The sequence below is a fragment of the Aptenodytes patagonicus genome, chromosome 8 (genome assembly GCF_965638725.1).
Source record: "Aptenodytes patagonicus chromosome 8, bAptPat1.pri.cur, whole genome shotgun sequence".
In the NCBI taxonomy this organism is placed as follows: domain Eukaryota; kingdom Metazoa; phylum Chordata; class Aves; order Sphenisciformes; family Spheniscidae; genus Aptenodytes; species Aptenodytes patagonicus.
The window spans coordinates 11,062,627-11,079,762 of record NC_134956.1 but is presented as its reverse complement, the minus strand read 5'-3'; the positions used below and the strand labels follow the sequence as shown (position 1 = coordinate 11,079,762).

Sequence of the window (17,136 nt, the reverse complement as noted above, 5' to 3'; positions counted from 1 at the left end):
GGTGGGTGAGGAAAAAAGTCAAACTGCAGGTGGCTTAGGATCAAATTCCTTAATACTTTCAGTCTGAATACACCTACAGTTTCTGTTGCCTTAAGAGCCATATACCAAGTTATGGATATGAGAAGGTAAATGTGTGGGGATCTGATGTTCAAGAAAAGCCCCAGGCAGGAGGTGTTAGAGCACATCCGACTTGCAGCCAGCGCTCCTGGGGAGCATCTCCACCACGAGCGCAAGGAGGGCTCCACACGGCCTGCACGCTGCTGGGACGGGACTAGCAGCGAGCAAAGATGCAGTACAGAAGAGTAAGAGCTGCCATTCACACTGGCTATTTCAGACTCGGTTGCTCACGGCCAAGCAGGTCCCCGCTCGCAGCTGCAGGGCCGCGGTGCAGATACCCAGCCGAGCTGCACACAGGAATGCTGCGCTAATTATTCGAGATCCCTTTTTTTTTTTTTTGGGGGGGGGGGAGGACTCTGAATGTTCAGCCTTCGTACAGCAGCAAGTTCCCATAAGTGCTGCTTTGTTCGCAGCGAGCGAGCCCCTCGCCAGCTCCGCGGGGCAGCCCGCCAGCGCGCCACCGCCGCGCTCTGACCCCGAAACCCCGGCTCGGCTCGTTAACCAGCGCGGCCGAGCGCCCGGTGGCCGTGGGGCGGGAGGCACCGTAACGCTCCCCGCTCTCGTAAACCCCCCGCGCCCCACCCGCGGCTCCCTGCGCCCGCCCATCGCCGATGGGGAAGCGGGCTCCGGCCGCCCTCCTGAGCGCGCGGGGCCTGCCGCGGCACGCCGCCGTCCATGACATCATTGCCAAAACCGCCCCGACAATGGGCCCTGCGAGCGCGGCCCCCCTCCCGCCCAGCGAAGTGCATTCCCCGCTGCTGAGCTCATCCCGCCGCCCCTCCGGTGCCGGCCCTGGGAGCGGCCGGGACGCCGCGGCTCCCGCTTGCCTCTGGCCGGGGACGGTGGAAGCGCCCCGCGCCGCTGCCAAACGCGGCGGTTGGAGGTCGGCGCCCTCGGTGGCAAAGCTCCGGGTTTCGGGGAGACACGAGTGGAAGCCGGGCGGCAGAACGGGCTTGCAACCCCTCCATGCCTCACCGCGCAAAGGGAGCCCGAGTCGCTCGGGCTGTTCCTGCTGCCCGCCGGTTCGGGGTGACAGAGCAGCCCCCCCATCCTCCAGGACGGCATGGCTGGCAGCACCCCGAAGACGGGTTGCATCGACCCCGCGGGCAACGGGCTGCCTGGGAAAGCCCCCGGAAAGGGCCGGGCAGCGTGGGATCGGGCAGCGTGGGATCGGGGCCGTGGGAAGGGCTGCAGGATCGCACCCACACCGCCGCTCACCCCCACAGCCCTGGAGTCAAACGCCAGGGGTGGGAAGCACCAGGAAGCCGTGGGGACAGGGCAACGCAAGCCACCCGAGCGCTGATTAATCATTCGGGAATGACTGATGAAGGAAAGTCCCTGCAGTGGGGAGTGAGCATGCAGGAAAGTGGATTTCTGTTAAATGATGGAGGGAGGGGTGAAGAAAGGAGCCTTCCTGCCTTTGCCACGCTCTGCTGAGAAGCGCTTGGCTCGGCTTTTGAAACCAAGTGACACAACACAAACTACACCTCCCTCCTCTGGGCATGAGATGGGAATGAAAGGGGAATGATCCTACGCCAGGTCTCTGCTCCCCAGGGGTCGGTACATTTATTGCCACAGCACAGCAAGGTTTCAACTTCCCATCAGGCAGAGCAGGCAGCTACGCCCGAGTCAGCAACACCACTACCCAATTCACAGGAAGCAAGTTTCACTTTAAGACAGACATTAAAGTTTTAGTCAAATGCAAAGTTGTCTAAGCTTAGCACAAAATACTTGTCTAGGAGTCTGATAAACTCGAGGTTGTTATTTCATGCACACATGCAAACAAAAAAGCGCCTCCTCACAACACATCCTGTGCTTACACAACTAGAAAGCCAAGCCTTGATCAGCAAGGCTGAACTGATAAAAACAGCTGTAGTCAGAATTCTGCAAGTGTAGCACAACAAAACTAGGAATTGTCTCTGCAGCATGACAGCACTGCAACCATCTCTGCAGGATTAAGGTAATCCTAAATCTCACCAGGTCACTTCAGGTTGAATCAAGGTTAAAAACCTGGCTAGTTCTTGCAAAGACCTCCCGGGGGCTGGCAGAGGCATTAGGTGACAAGTCATTAGCACTGTGTTGTATCTTACATTACTGAAGGAACGTTACCAGGCTTCAGTGCAGGGGACCAACGGGAAGGTCCACCCTCAGGCACCAGCGTGCATTGGAGATGGAAAAGGTGCAAGAGATGCATCTGCAAAAATAAAAAATATGCCTCGGCAAGGCCAAAGAGCAACAAGTAATCCAGAGGTTTCCAGGCGCCAGAGTGACCTCTGCATTACTGAAGAGCATGTTTACTCACACTGGGGGTAGGTCAAGATAGTTATAAGAAACAGCATGTAAAATCCTGCCGAGATAAATGAGCCCATTCAGATAGGGCTGTCCAACATCTTCTGTGCGGCAGACGCCAGGCACGAAAGCTGCAATGGATGGAGTTTCTGAAGCCAAAACCAACACATTAGAAATTATCAGAAGTGATTACTGTTTGGGGAAATCCTTGGCCACAACATACACCAAGATTCAATTTTTCCATCTGAAACCAGAATCACTGTACTGACCGTGATTCACTGTACACAGGGCTGTTCGACAGAAATCCCCATTCATGCAGCCCTGCACAGCTCAACCCATCTCCACTCCACGCTGCAGCACCAAAGAGCTCAGGATTGGAGCATACTTTGTGGTCCAGGGTTGGTGACACATCAGAAAATACCCTGCCAGTTACTTTAGCCACGCAAAAGATTTGTGGTTTGTCTCAGTTCTGATAGTCTCTGATTCTGAGCACCTAAGAGCACTGCTCCATGCAGGTTTGTTTTGAAGCATTTAAGCACAGATACCCTGTTACAGATGCCCTGTAGCCCAGTGACAAAGTTATTCCAGAATTTATCAGCAGGTCAGCTATCTCTGTCCTACCATTTCCCTGAGAAGCAATAGGAAAGGTAATTAATCTCTAATATGCAATTGTACCCCCACTGCAGATAGGAACAGCCTTTTTGTAAACCTCCCTCTAACATCTGAGCCATTTCAACAGTTCATTTTGACAGACATAAGTACACACTCTTAACACACAGCACTGAAAGCAGCCCTACACCCACACACTGCCACCAGAAAGTGTCTCACCAGGCCACTACGATTTAGCACTGCCATGATGGCACGAAACACCTGAAGTCTGCCATTGTCCTGCCTCCGAGCTCCGGCCGCTGCCGCAGCATTGCCATGTGAGTGCCCATCAGGAGGAGGATGACACATCTGCACAGGCCACGCTGCTTTCTGCAGCCACGCACCAAGTGAGGATGCTCAGGGCAGTTGCACAGTCACTGCAAACACGTGCATCCACTGTGCATCCCTGCAGTCCTGGCAGGCACTGTTGCTTTCCATGACCACTATGAAGATGTCTTAATGCTTTTGTGTGTAAGCCAGCTAGATGTTAATTCTTCATGAACTTTCACATACAGACACCTATCCTCCCCTCCACTGGAAACCATGACCATCCCTGTCCAAGAAGGAAGAAGGCTACTTTCTTCCTGGAACATCAATCCTTAAGAAATATTCAGTGCTGTGCAGCTGCTTCTTGAAGGAAGAAGCTTTCCCCTCTTTCTGGAGAAAGCGGTGAAGTTGTTTGAACGTATTTTTGTATACTTGTGCAACCCAGCAGTAAACACACTTCCATCTGCACATAGCGCAAGGCTCACCCCTGCACGGCTGAGAATTAAGCCCTGTGTGTTTAACATCCCACACAGGATAGCGCTGTGTTTATATGGTTTCAGCTACAAGCCGCTAACATAAGGAATAGACGCTTGGCTTGAGGCCCAGGTAATTCATCCAACGGTGGCAGCCACTATCAGACAGACCTCTTTTGAGAGGAGCCTTCATGAGGAGGAGCACAGTGGTGAATCTGCAGAGGCACAGTCTGCATGGGTGGTCTCTGAGCACCTTAAAGAGGACCATATGGGATTAATGGTACAGCTTGAGCACATATTAGCCACAGCTGTGTGACGCACGCTTGTACAGACCACATACCCACTCCTCCCACCAAAACTCCCTCACCACACAGCGAAGCTCTGCTTCAGATGTGCGAGTTTTGCATTGCTCCGAGCAGACCACAGGACCTCAGCTGCCACCGGCTGGCCGGCCCCAGCCCCTGGAACTGCTCTCCCACACGGTGGGTCCTGTGCCATGCACGGGCTCTGCTCAGGAACCATCCTCCTGCTCTTCCCCCTGCAGCCTGCTCCTAGCAAGAGGCAGGAGCAGCTCTGCTCATTTGACACCACCAGCCTAATCCAACTTGGTCAGGAGCTGCTCAGCCATAACAGGCTCTGGCCGCTAACAGAGTTTCTGACCTAGCCAGCACTCAGAGGGATACCACCTTTCCTCTCTGGAGGCTAGACTTCAAATCTTCCAACTAAAGGCTTCACACAAGTCTTTCCAAACTTCACAAGCTCACAGCTCTCTCCCTAGTCTTCAGGGACAGCACCCCACCACACACATGCTGACTAGGCAGGGTGCAGGCAATTACCCAAATCCTCACCAGCTGCAAGATTTCATTTTTAATCTGCAGTCTCACATTGTTCACATTTGCAAGCCTATTGTATTTCACATTTTTAACACAACACAAAAAAAATAAAGCAGTGGCTCTAGGGGCAATTTTGCTAGAGCTGGAATAGTTGCAGCAACATCACAAGCTACACTGCTCTGCCTGATCTCCCATACCCCTTCCAGTTACCTACCAGGTTAGGTACAGCGTTAGGCCACCTCGTTTGTTATCAATGCTTCCATTTCACCATGAAAAATGTTTAGTAACATGCTACTACCTCCATCCAGACAGAACAAAAGCCCCACAGTTGTTGTCCTACTCCTAGATGGAGACTGGGCAGCTCCTTTCAGCTTCTGCATTTGAGCTTGAATACTCTTGCTGTCCAGGTACTGCTTCAGAAGCCTGAGCTACTTTTCTTACAGGTACAGTATGAAATATTCTGCAGCTTATTAAAGCCTATGTTTAAGTAATAAAGCTGGTTAATTAAAATATTTAAGCTTCCTCTGCCTCAGGCAGTGTTTTCAACCAATAGTTGCAGCACTTCATATGAAGCAGTTCATTTTTCCTCCTTCCAATTAAAAACCTGTTAAAGGTACATAGTTTTCTTCAGTTATTTATCTATATCAGAAGAGGTATTTCTTTAGTTTTAAACACTAAACTCAGAGCTAGGCTACAAAACCACAGCAAAATTTGAAGTAGATTTGTTGAAGTAGGGTTTTATGCCACTAACTTCAAGGGGCTTCCCTGGTTGAGTCAGAGTTGTTCAGCAGAGCTTTCCACCTGGGAAACCCCAGACATCGCCACTGTTTCCAGGGCCTGAACTAGCAGCTCCTCACTGGAGCCTGCTGCTCCTGGTGCTTTCATGGCAGAGCAAACCACCTCTGTGAGCTGACTGTTGCAGAGTAGCTCCAAACCGTTTCCTCCCAGAAAGCAGTATATGAGGATCCCAGCGGCGATGTGGTTAATTCTCTGGGACAAGGTCTTTGCAATACCCTTGTCCAAGAGTCCCACATGCTCCTATCTCTATAACTGCAGATGTCTGCAAGTCATTAGCATGCTCAGTAATGCTCACTTAGCAGCCACTAATCATCCCGTGTGACAGCACCAAGGGCAGGGCTGAGCCAGCCCCACTTTACAGTGGCAGTAAGCTGAATGCAATTAGTGCTTCTTCACTCTTACATTTTGGGAGAGAACCTGAACCACTGGTGGACTGACTATCCCAGGCTTTTCTAACTTTTTTGGATGCAAAAACATAACTGGCTACCTGTGAGCTGCACCTGCTTCTACACAGCTCTGGGGAGCCCCAGGACACACTGCAGCTCAGGGCCACAGGGATCTGCAGGCACTCCTTGGTAGCCTGATTTTTATGGCCCCTCAAGTAGACATCTCACTTGGCCTTTGGCCACTTGATTGAGCTGGCAATCCTCCCTCTTGCTCACTACTCAGGTTAGGTCAGGGAAGTACTATCAGTACAGGAGCTGGTTTATCAACATGCAGCCAACCTCTGCCAGCCGGGGTCTTCTCTAATAGCAGCTGTACCGGGTTGTGGTAAGAGTTACCCTCCTCCCTTTGGCCACCCATATTTGGTGTAGTTGTTCAGCTGTCCAGCACACATACTGCATCCTCTGTTAAGAGTGTCAAACTCACTTCTGCCAGCACTAGATACCATGGAGCTACATCACCACAAAGCATTAAGATGGCACCACTGTAGAGGGTCCCATGGTCCCAGTTTAAAAGCCTCCATGTCTTTGTCCTGACATCTGACAGCCAGTGTCCAGCACTGCTGAGCTCGGGCTGTGGCACTGGAAGTCACTGCCCTTTCAAGAGTCACCACAAATTTTCCTAGCAGTCTCCAGCCTAGTTTTTCTATTTCTTCATAGCTGCATTTTTACCACAAGCCTAGAAGTTACCAAAAGAAGTAATCCTCAGAGACAACTAAAGCTGTTTCTATTTGAATTTTAATTAGATCATTGATCTTGTTCAAGCAGTTAGACAAGCTATCAGATATTTGCATGCAGTGACACTGTTAATCAACAGCCAGAACAAAGCTGAAACAACACAACTAGCATCTTAAGTCTTCCCACAGCTGGTATGTTAAGTCTGCTCAGACACCAACTCTTTCCCCACAGCGGAATTTGATAACAAGCCACATCTGAGCAAGTGACAACTGCTCAGAGAGCCACTGCAACTAGCAGTGACACCAGCAAACAGCAGCTCTGCAGGAGCATCCTGGTGTTGGAGCAGGCTCAAAGGCACCTTGGCTTTGGATTGTTCGGGAGACCGACAAGCAGAATTACTCCAAGTCTTGCAGAGAGAAGGAAACCCTACAGAAATTCACTGTCTAGCTATGAAGGTGAAGTAACACTCGGTACCTTGCACCATGAAGATGACAGTTAGACGTCAACTTTGTTTAGCAAGCCAGTGCTCCTTGTTCTGTAGCAAGGATCAAAAGCAGTCAGATTAATCCAAGATTTGTGTCTCACACCATGACAGATACAAGGTACATTTGTTACACTGTCAGTTCCCAGCCAGGGAGATGCATCAGAGACAAACGCAGGACCCTGCACATACCCCCCAAGCTCTGGCTCTTCACTCCTGTGGTCCATGCCCAGAGGGACCTGCTGCTACCACTCACCTTACAATAAAGAGAGGATCTGCACAAAGGTAAAGATCACCTCCAAGATGTACCCATCAGTGTTTTAGCCTTGAGACCTAAACTAGCTCCGAGACCTCACTTGCCAGTATTTGCCTATAGGAAGTCCACTAAAACTGCTGCAAGGTTGTTGTGAGAAAAGGGAATGTAAAACAGTTAATTATACCAATTAAAGGAAGCATAGATAGAACACGTTAGTATCTAGCTGAGGGGAACAGTATTTCCTCTTCTGTGTTTGAATAACCTTCAGATGCACATATCATGGGTGTTTGCTCAGAGCAGCTCCGTGCACTGTGCCTTCAGCTGCAGGGCTCCAGAGGAGACTTTCAAAGCTTGTTTACATAACACAGCTCACCAGTTGCCACCTACAGCTCATTTTAGGCCCACCAACCATGACAGTGCCCTTTAATGTAGGCTCAGAAGTACAGACACATACATTGTCTTCCCACTAGAGCAGCCACAGACTAATCAAAACCAGTAGGCAGCCACAAGCGCCCAGGGTAGCCTGAAGTCACCATGGGCTGTGAACAGTGGAGGAGAGCTGACCGCCAGCATCCCACCCCCAGGTCAGGCTGGAGCAGCCCCCAGGTCCAGACACGCTCGCAGCACCTATGCAAGGCACAGGAGTTGGCGTTTCAGGGCAGCATTCAATAGCTCAGCCCAGAGCTCATCTCACAGGCAGTTTGCAGTGCCCCCCCAGATTTCAGCACAAAGAGCTGGTGGAAATGCACCAGCCGTGGGCTAGCAGGAAGGGTGGCTCCACTGCTTTCAGTTACTGCTCCACAGCAGAGCGGCAGTGCAAAGGACCTGTGTCCAGTCTTGCGAACGCTTGCACCCCACCCAGACTTGCAGAAGACAGCAAGAGCCTCCCCAACAGTGTGGCAAGAGCAGAGGGTTGCTCACAGCCTCTGGCTGGTTGCTCGGCACAGCACCGACACCATGCAAGCACTGTCTGCAGCAATGCACCGCCTGCTAGCATGCACCTGGGTGACATGCTGCTGTGACAGCCCTTGCCCAATTTTTCCCTCACAGCAGGCAGGCTGGGTGTCATCACGGCAGTCCGTCTGTCTGTGCCCACCTCACCCTCAGAGGACCCAGCTTTCAGGAGCTGTGCTGCCACACAGCCTGGCCAGCTCATGCTGGAGTAATTCAATGCTCTGACAAATAAACGTGTCATGATTTACAGCATGCCCTGAAGCAAGAAAGAAGGAGCCACAGCCCATGATGTCATTGCAGCCCACAGCCATTTTTGTGCTATTACTGGGTAACGTTGGCAGGAGAGTTCATGCAACCTGCTGCTGCTGTTAGATGAAAACAGCTTGTCCCTTTGCAAGAAAGATTCCAGCCTGGATGTTCAAAGTTCTGCCACCACCAACTTACCAGCCTGATCAGTAAAACTTGCTATATTTCAGTGACCCAGAAAAAACAACTGAATTATCAGCTGAATTTATGCTTTAGAGATTGCCTTCAGTATTTATTGGTTCCTTCCCATTAGATTAGCTGTCTACTTCTGTGAGTTGTAAGGAACAGCAGAGGACCATCACCTACCTGACTCAGAGGAAACATCCCATTAGCAACCAGTGCAGTGTGTGTGTGGCCACTCTTCTCAGACAGTTTATTAGAGAGCCATGGCTGCTTTCTTCCAAGGGCAGTATCAGCAGGAGGTCCAAACAACCCCAACCCATCACACCAGGGGAAACAGGATTCAGCTGCTCCATCCTCTGCCCACCCCCAGGCAGCTCCAGGGCAGTGTCTGCTGTGTTACTCAGCACAAGGGAGGACATGCAAGGCAACCCTTGCTTTCCCAGGAACTTGGGCAAAGCTTCATTTGGCTGTTGTTTGAAGTGGCCTAGCTTGTTTTCGCTAACATAAAAAAATCCAGTTTATTCTCGCAGTGGTTGTGAGTATTACAGTTGCCATGTACTAGCACAGTAGGAACTAGACATTGCATACATCTCACTACGGATGTTAGACTTCAACTGCTTACAGCAGAATAGTGTTTACACAAGGAATTGTAATCCATTAGCCGAACCCAAAGCCCACCACAGCGGATCCAATCCTCACTGTGATGTACCAGATATTATGTAGACACCTCCAAAACTCAAGGTTAGTTGCAGGAGGAACAGAAAGCTGAGGGAGGCTCACAGACAGGTTAGAGACCACATCAGAGCCCAGAGAACCATCTCATTATGATACAACATACACTCACTGCAAGGCTTTTGAGTACAGGAACTAAGATTTATCTCCTAACAATGACCTGGAAGAAAGTGTCTTCCCTATCAGATTACAGAGCACTGGTCCTTCCTCAGGAAGGACATGAACAGGCAGGAGTGGGAGCTACAGAAACGTTTGCCTTGTGGGGAAAAGAAATCTGCACCAAGTCCCCAGAAGCAAAACCTAGGGAAGAAACCTCACTCGAGCTTCATTGCATTAATCCAAATCAACAGGCAGAGCTCACTTAGCCCATTGAAGAGATAACCTCAGATCTCGGTTGATTCAACTCTGAACCAGAGGTCAAGTTCCCAGGAAGAGCAAGGGTAGCCCTGCTCACCCCACCCAGGCAGCAGTTGCAGGAAGGGTGGGTGCGTATCCACCTCTACCACACACACACCACTAGAGCAATCAAGAAAAGATAGAGGAGCAGCTAGCACGGGTTTCACAGACACAGTATTTTCATGAAAACTGCTACTCTTACTTCTCCAAACACAACGTGAAGGCACATATCTGTTCCCCCCCACCGTTTGCATGAATTCAGCCTGCAACAAACTAAGCCTTCTGAGCAGTGCCATACAGTGAAGGCTGTAGCAAAGACTGTTCAGATCTCCTTACAAGGATGGGCAGTGCCTTCCCTTAGCCTTTTCTACATATATTTTGGTTTGGATTCTTCCCCCAACAGTTAACACTCAGCTACACAGCATTTCCTTCCTCCAGCACAGACATGCTTGGAGCATCTGATTCTGGTTTTTCTTGCCAAGTCCAAGCACATTGCAGCAACACATCCTCACCTACTTCCACCTACCATGCATGCCCATCACTACCTTGGTGCACCTGCATGGAGATGACTCCCCCTCCCCATGGGTGGGTGCTCTGGAACAGGACCCACAGTACTATCACAGTACACACACAAAAAGCAAGAAAATCTCACAGGAACCTAGAGGTTGCTCTACAGAAAGCCTGGCTACCTCACCAAGAGCCAAAGTCAGGCTTGATGCTTTGTAAGCAACAGCCACTGGGACAGGCTCTTCAGGCACACCGGTACCAAGCGCTAACAGAGCCAAACCCCGGGTCGCTGAGCTTTGCATCTTTGTTATTGTAATGACTTACAGGTCAGGTGCCGTATTTGTGAGCTGCGTACCATGCCAGGCAGTAAAGACAGGTCCACCTGATGCTGGTGCCAGAGACCTGGCAAGTGTCACAGTACAGCAGAGGTCTGTTCACACCAGCATCACCTACAACACACTGTTTTGCTCTGGTGTGCTTGCTTAGCATGTATTACTGATCTAAACTTGGCAGGCCCTTGTTCAGGTCCCAAACGCTGCACATCAAAGTCTGTTTCTGAGGGGCAGAGAGAACACAGAATTCCTTTGCAGCTTGGGGGATTCAGAGATCATTGTTTTACTGCCCATCGCTTGGAGCAGACACCAAACAATACTGGCAATGCAGAAGCATGGCCACACACAAGGCTAACCACGTTCTTAGATTACAGTTGTAGGCTAGGAAAAGAGTTATCCTGACCCATTTAGATTTAAACATCCCCATGTAAGTCAATACAGGACATGCCATTAGAATATGGAGCAGTTAAGACTTCAGTCCTTCTTGAATAGCTGGCATAGCATTCAGTGCCTTAAATGAAAAAGCTGTTTAGCACATTAGTCTAACTGGTCCCAAGTAATTTTACTGAATGGTTCCAAGTAATTTTACTGAAGTTTGATCACTTTACAAGTTTCCGCTCTTATGTAAAAGAATGCAAGAACAGTCTGTGTAAGCCACCTTAAAGTTTCCTGTAACTTGGAGCAAATAGCTCATGCAAAGCCACTTTTTCTTCAGACCAGCAGTCCAACTATTGAAACGGAAAGTCCTGAGGAGACCAACCACCCTCAGAAACTGAAGCCACCTCCAGCAGTGAGGCCCACTGCCAGTCTATCAAAAATAATTTTTGAGGGGAAGAATTAAGTGTCACATTTCCAAGAAGCAGAAACCTGCCTCCAAGACACACTGGATATTTTCCAGAAAACAGCCTCCAGGGAAGTCACAGGTAAGTGGCAGGCAAAATGCAAGTCTATTTTGACTACCTCCTTATGATGTGTTAATGGCACCTGGAGTGAGACAGAGAGAGACCCTAAGTGTATACAGGCTGAAAATACTTTCCTTTTTTCAGTTTTCAAGCACCTAGCTCTAGGCATTACAGGACAATACATTTACCAAGTTATAGAAGAGACAAGTTTTCCTCTAGAAATTTAAGATTTGCTTTGTCACCCTTCAGTGTATCAACAGCCTAGGGAAGAAAGTTGGTTCTCAACTATTTTCCTAAAATGAGATTTCCATGAGGTACTCAGACTCACAGGTCAAGATACTTTCATCTTTAGAGCATGCTGGAGGTCTGCGCCATAGAGCACAGTGCATGCATCAAGTACTCGGTCATTAACCGAAACCCCACCTGATACACAGGTTAAGCTCGGTCAGAAAGAAACAGCCCTTCCAGAAGTACTCCTGCAGTTGGGACATCCCAAGACCCACCAAAGTCTCCATGAGGCAAGTACCAACAGACCATGATTATAACCCCATCCTCTCCTCACCCATCTCCCTCCTGGCATGGCTCACCTTCCTCGAGGCACTGCAGTGGGACTCAGGACCACCACAAAGACAAACCTGAAAACCAACCACACAACTGCAGCAGAAGCTGGCACCAGATCCCAGTGCCACGGCAGCAGAGCTGCCGCACAGCCCCAGCTGCCCCTGCCCATCCATTTACTTGCATCACCACTTGACATCCTGCAGGTGCGAGGCAAGCCAGATCAGCTCACTTACCTGGTGAAAGCACAACCCAGTAAAGAGAAACCACATGTTTTTCGGTTTGATCAATCTGACTGCAGCAGTCCAAAACTGCAGTTTTACCAAACAAGCCAGCCAGCCGCTCTGCACCCATCCTGCCTCTGCCAGCGACACAGGGCTGCCAGGCGAGCGTCGGGCACAAGGACACTGCCAAGAGGCACCAAACAGTACCAGAGCACACACCTAGGATCTGCTGGCTGCAAGCTTCGGTGCAACTTGGCAGGTCACAGCCCAAAACCACCTGCCAGGGTTCAGACACTGAACTCCTCTGTTTCTAAGCTAAATCAGTTGACTCCTATTGCCTGGTATCAGGGTATCTAGGGGCAAGCTCAGTGCCAAATTATCTTCAACCCCCCCCTTCTCTGCCACTTGCTATGGCTTTTACCAAGGCACAATGTGGCTCCCGTACAAAGTAATCTGCAGAGCTGATCAGCTCCTTCAGCCAAGAGCAAAGCCCTTGTGCTCTGCATTCCTGACATCCTACTCCCCAGCGCCTGTCACGCCACATGCCACTCAGCACCCAGGAATCTGCACTTATCTCAGTCTAGCTGAGAAAAAAAAAAGCTAGACTTAACACTTGTTAACACTCTGTGAAGTCACCTGCCCCCCACAGCACCTTTTTCAGAGCTTTCAATCCCATCTTTGCTGGATGGCACAAAGCTCCTATGTGCTTTATGGCCATTTTTACAGAAGACCACACATGCAGTCAAATCTGCACTGAAGTGAAGGCACTTCATGCCTAGAAGAAAAGCATCCTGAAAGTACCAAAAGACTCTGAGCAGAGACTAAGCAAGGGGTAACAGCAGCAGGAGAGGTTGGACTCCCAACTGTGCCTCCAGAAAGAGTTGTGGTCAAACATTAGAAGTTTAACTGATTCCTCTGTGTATAGGCAGACTTATTTTAAATGGACAAAAACTGAATGCCAAAAGCTTGCTACTGAAAAAGTTTAAGAGTGTGGTTGTAGTATAGCAGCAGTAGCTGAGCCATAATACATGGCTTCCAAAACGTTCCTGGAAGTTAAATAATAACTGGAACCGGCACTGCATCCACTTAGCAGAGGTCTGATGGCATTATTAATGCCAGAAATCCAGCAGCTGCAGCTGTCAGCTTTTCCCAGCTGATTTGGCTCAGAGCTGGCCCTAAACACCCCAGGCCCTAAAGACCAACCTGGTCATAAAAGTTCTCCACCTAAAAGCCTTTACTGGTACATAGCTCCAGGCCCCGTAATGGCCCTGTTTTTGTTCAGCAACACAAAAGAGATTAAAAACTAGAAACAAAAAGAAAGCCCCAAGTTCTTCAAAACCTGCAGGGAGAAACACAGCAGGGACAGGCAGCAATCCCAGCCGACACTGCACCTGCAGGAGAGATGGCATGGGCTTCAGCCCCTTCTACCAAGTGGAGCACCACAAGGCTTGCTTTGAACGTCATTTTGGAAAGCAAGTTCAGAATATTTTTTCAGGAGTGGCTCAGTTTATCCAGGACTGTACAGTAGGGCTCCTGTGCTACCACTTGGCTCCAGCTCTGGTGGCACAGCACGGATGGAGCTGTATACCCCTTCATGCAGAGGCTGGGATATGGCAGAGGCACTAGCAGCCATAGCCATTCCATTCTCCCAAAGCTTCAACTACAAATTTTTTCAGGGTTTGGGGTTTTTTTTAATTTGTTTTTTTAATAGCCAACACAATGCAAGTAAACTGCAAAACAGTTAGACATGTTTTAAATGATTACAGCCACCCTGCAGCTCAGTCTAATTCTGCAGCAGCATTTCTAGAAAGGAAGTTGCTGGAAGCCAGGCTTGACCAGACTAACCTTGATCTCCCAAACCCACAGCCCTCAGGAAGTCCCACAGACAAATAGGAAGGCAGCTGGAGCAGCAACATTTTTCTAGGGCAAACAATACAATAGGAGGGGAGCGCTGGCCTGGTGTTAGCATTGTGGATGGTAAGGAGCTATTCCAGTGGCTGAAGCAGAGAGGTGAGCTCCGATGTTAGCAAAAGCAAGCTCAGCCCAGGAGTCAGCAGCTGCAACTCAAACCCCACTGTGTGCGAAGGGAATGCATCTCTAAGTAAATAATTAGCACCAGCTCCATTCCCAGCTGCAAGTACATTAGCTGTTTTGCCCTAGGAGGATAATCAGCCATTCGGGACCCAACAGTCCCCATTTATCCAAAGCCACTTTTGCACATTAGTAGAGAGGAACAACAGGGTACCCACCTACTCCACCCAGCCACAGGCTTCCAGAGAGGGCCAGGTCTCTCCCAAACTGGAGAAGTTTATATTTTCTTGCTATTGTAGCTAAAGCCTCTGAAGGGAAACAGCTTTCACCTTGGCCAAGAGTTTTAGACAACTGAACAGAGCTGCACTCACCCAAATTCAGCTGTGCAATTCATCGAGGCCAGAGTCACCAGGAGGCAGTAATTAGAGTTATCTGGCAAAGAGCTAGAAAAGGCATTCACATTCCTTCCCAGAGACCTCTCAGGCATTCAAATTATTGCTTTAGACTGCATTGCGGCCACACCTGAGCTATTCCCAAAACGGTCACCACAAGCATTCCTGAGGGACCATCTGCAATTTGACGTGCATGCCAACAGCTTTAGTTTCCTGAGCAGACCACCAGTTATCTAGCAGTTGCACCCTCCAATATGGCATGGACAGTCAAACCTAGTGCCAGCCAGGGTGGGCATTAGCTCAAACCACTTATCTCCTGTAGTTAGCACAAGTCCTTGTATATTTTCTACCCGTGACCTACCACAGCAGAAAAATTAAGGAGAAAATACAATTCTGTTCAAAAGCTGCAACTGCACTTCGGCAAGCACCCATGCTAATCTGAATACTGGCATCATCTACTGGGCTCTGGCAAGCAAGAAAAGTCTCCTCACTCTCCTATACCACCTACGGCAGCACCTATCTCCGCACAGCTCACCCACCCCACGAGAGTCAAGCTCCAGCACCCTGCCTGAGCCCAGGTACGCCCAGCCAGACGCAGGCTAGGGCAAGCATCGTCCCAGCTGCATCTCCTGCATCTCCTGCTGGAGCTGTTGAAGGGGTCAGCGCCTGGGGAAACTGGCTGCACAGGGAGACAACATGCTCTGGCACTGGGTTTCTTCAGGAAAAGACCTAAAAGCAAAGCCTCACCTATGAAATAGTGACTAAGAGAGAAGCTCAGGAGGATAGGAGAGCGTTGCCAGCCCCGACAGCTAGGCTGTGGGGACAGCCCCACGGCACACACAGCTTTAGACCAACGCTACACTACACCCCCAAAGCTTGCTCTTTAAAGAAAGAAAACGCAGCAATCCCTCAGCTTCTGACCCCGCAGCCCCAGGGAGCCCGGCCGGCAGCACCCCGCGGCCGCCCGGTGCCCCGAGCCCGTCCACGCTCTGCGAGGCAAAGGGCCGGCGCGGGAAAAAAAACACAATAAAATGAGGGGGAAAAAAAGCAAAAACCACCCTCTGGGGATGCACTCACCGATGGAGACCAGCTTGATGCTCTCCCGCTCCAGGAATTCGAGGGCCACCGAGACGTTCTCCAGCTGCATCTGGCGGAAGGTGGGCCGCTGGTGGTACTTGCGGTACATGCGCTTCTGGCTGAGCACCTCCAGGAGGGCGATGAGGCGCAGCCCGTCGCTCAGGTCGTGCTGCAGGTTGCCGATGCGCTTGTTGACGCAGCGCAGGTGCTCGTTGCACCAGCGGGTAAAGGTGTTCTGCTGGATCCGCTTCCAGGGCGCGTCCTCCGCCAGGTCCTTCTCGGTGGCCGGCATCTCGCCGTCGGGATCGGCCGCTCTGCGCCCGCCCTGGCCCCGCGCCTGCGTGCTCATGGCGCGGCCCCGCTCCGCCTCCTCCGCCGCGATCCGCTCCGCTCCGCCCGCGCCCCGCCCGGCCGCGCCCGCCCGCCTGCGGGGAGGGAGCGCGGCGCTCAGCGGCGTCTCCGCTCCGGCGCCTGGTCCCGCTGCCTCGGCCGGCCCGCCCGCTCCGCGCTGCTCCTCCGCTCCCCGGCTCTGCGCGGGCCCCGCGCCGCCGCCCGGCCTTTATCCGCCGGGAGCGGCACGCCCTCGGCTGCATCAGCCTCCCGCGCCCCGCCGTATCGGCCCCGCGGGGGGGCTGCGCGGCTGCCGGGCTGGGCTGGGAGCGCGCCCGGCTTTCCCTCCCCCGGCGGGGACGGTGCCCCCGGGGGGCCCCCGCTGGACCGACCCTCACCTGACCGTGGCGCGGGGCGGGGCCGGGGAGCGGCCCCCGTGGCACTGCTGCACACACGGGAGTGCCACTCACCTGGCACCGGGGCATGGCCGGGGGTGCAACGGCTTGGCACCAGCGCACAGACAGGCAGGAGCGCAAGCTGCGTTGCACCACTGCATGGGCCAGAGCGCAACCCCCGTGGCACTTCTACACAGGCAGGAGTGCAACTCACCTGGCGCTAGTGCATGGCCAGGGATGCCAGCCCCTTTGCACCACAAACACAACTGAAACCCATAGCACAACCAGGAGCGCAGCGCCCATTGCACTTGTGCACACCCAGGGCAGCACAGCACCCCTCACATCGCAAAGGCAACAGCACCCACCAGGTAGTGGCAGGGGGTAAATGCAGCCATGGGTGGGTGACCCAGCGCTGGGGCCTGCACAGCGCGGACCTGTGCGGCAGAGGCCAGCAGAGCCTGATCTCTCGGCTGGGAGGGATTCGTTTCTGCACACCTGTAAAATACTGCAGCCATCAGGAGTGCAGTGCAGAGTACAGCCTGGGTCAGCAGAGGTTGATGCGCTCGCACAAGATGCAGCACACTGCTAAGGGAT

At 51.6% G+C, this 17,136-nt stretch overlaps 1 protein-coding gene across 6 annotated transcripts in view; it reads right to left on the bottom strand.

Annotated features, from left to right (window-relative positions):
* The window catches only part of FLNB (filamin B), a 72,830-nt gene extending 56,652 nt beyond the window's left edge, over positions 1 to 16,178 (bottom strand). For 3 of the 6 annotated variants that reach the window (XM_076346341.1, XM_076346343.1, XM_076346344.1), the window contains exon 1: positions 15,818 to 16,166. In XM_076346341.1, coding sequence (XP_076202456.1) covers positions 15,818 to 16,166 — 349 coding nt within the window. Of the gene's footprint in view, positions 1 to 15,817 lie in introns of all 6 variants that reach the window. The other 3 variants (XM_076346345.1, XM_076346342.1, XM_076346346.1) reach the window with 2 other exon arrangements.
* Between the last annotated feature and the right edge of the window lie 958 nt (positions 16,179 to 17,136).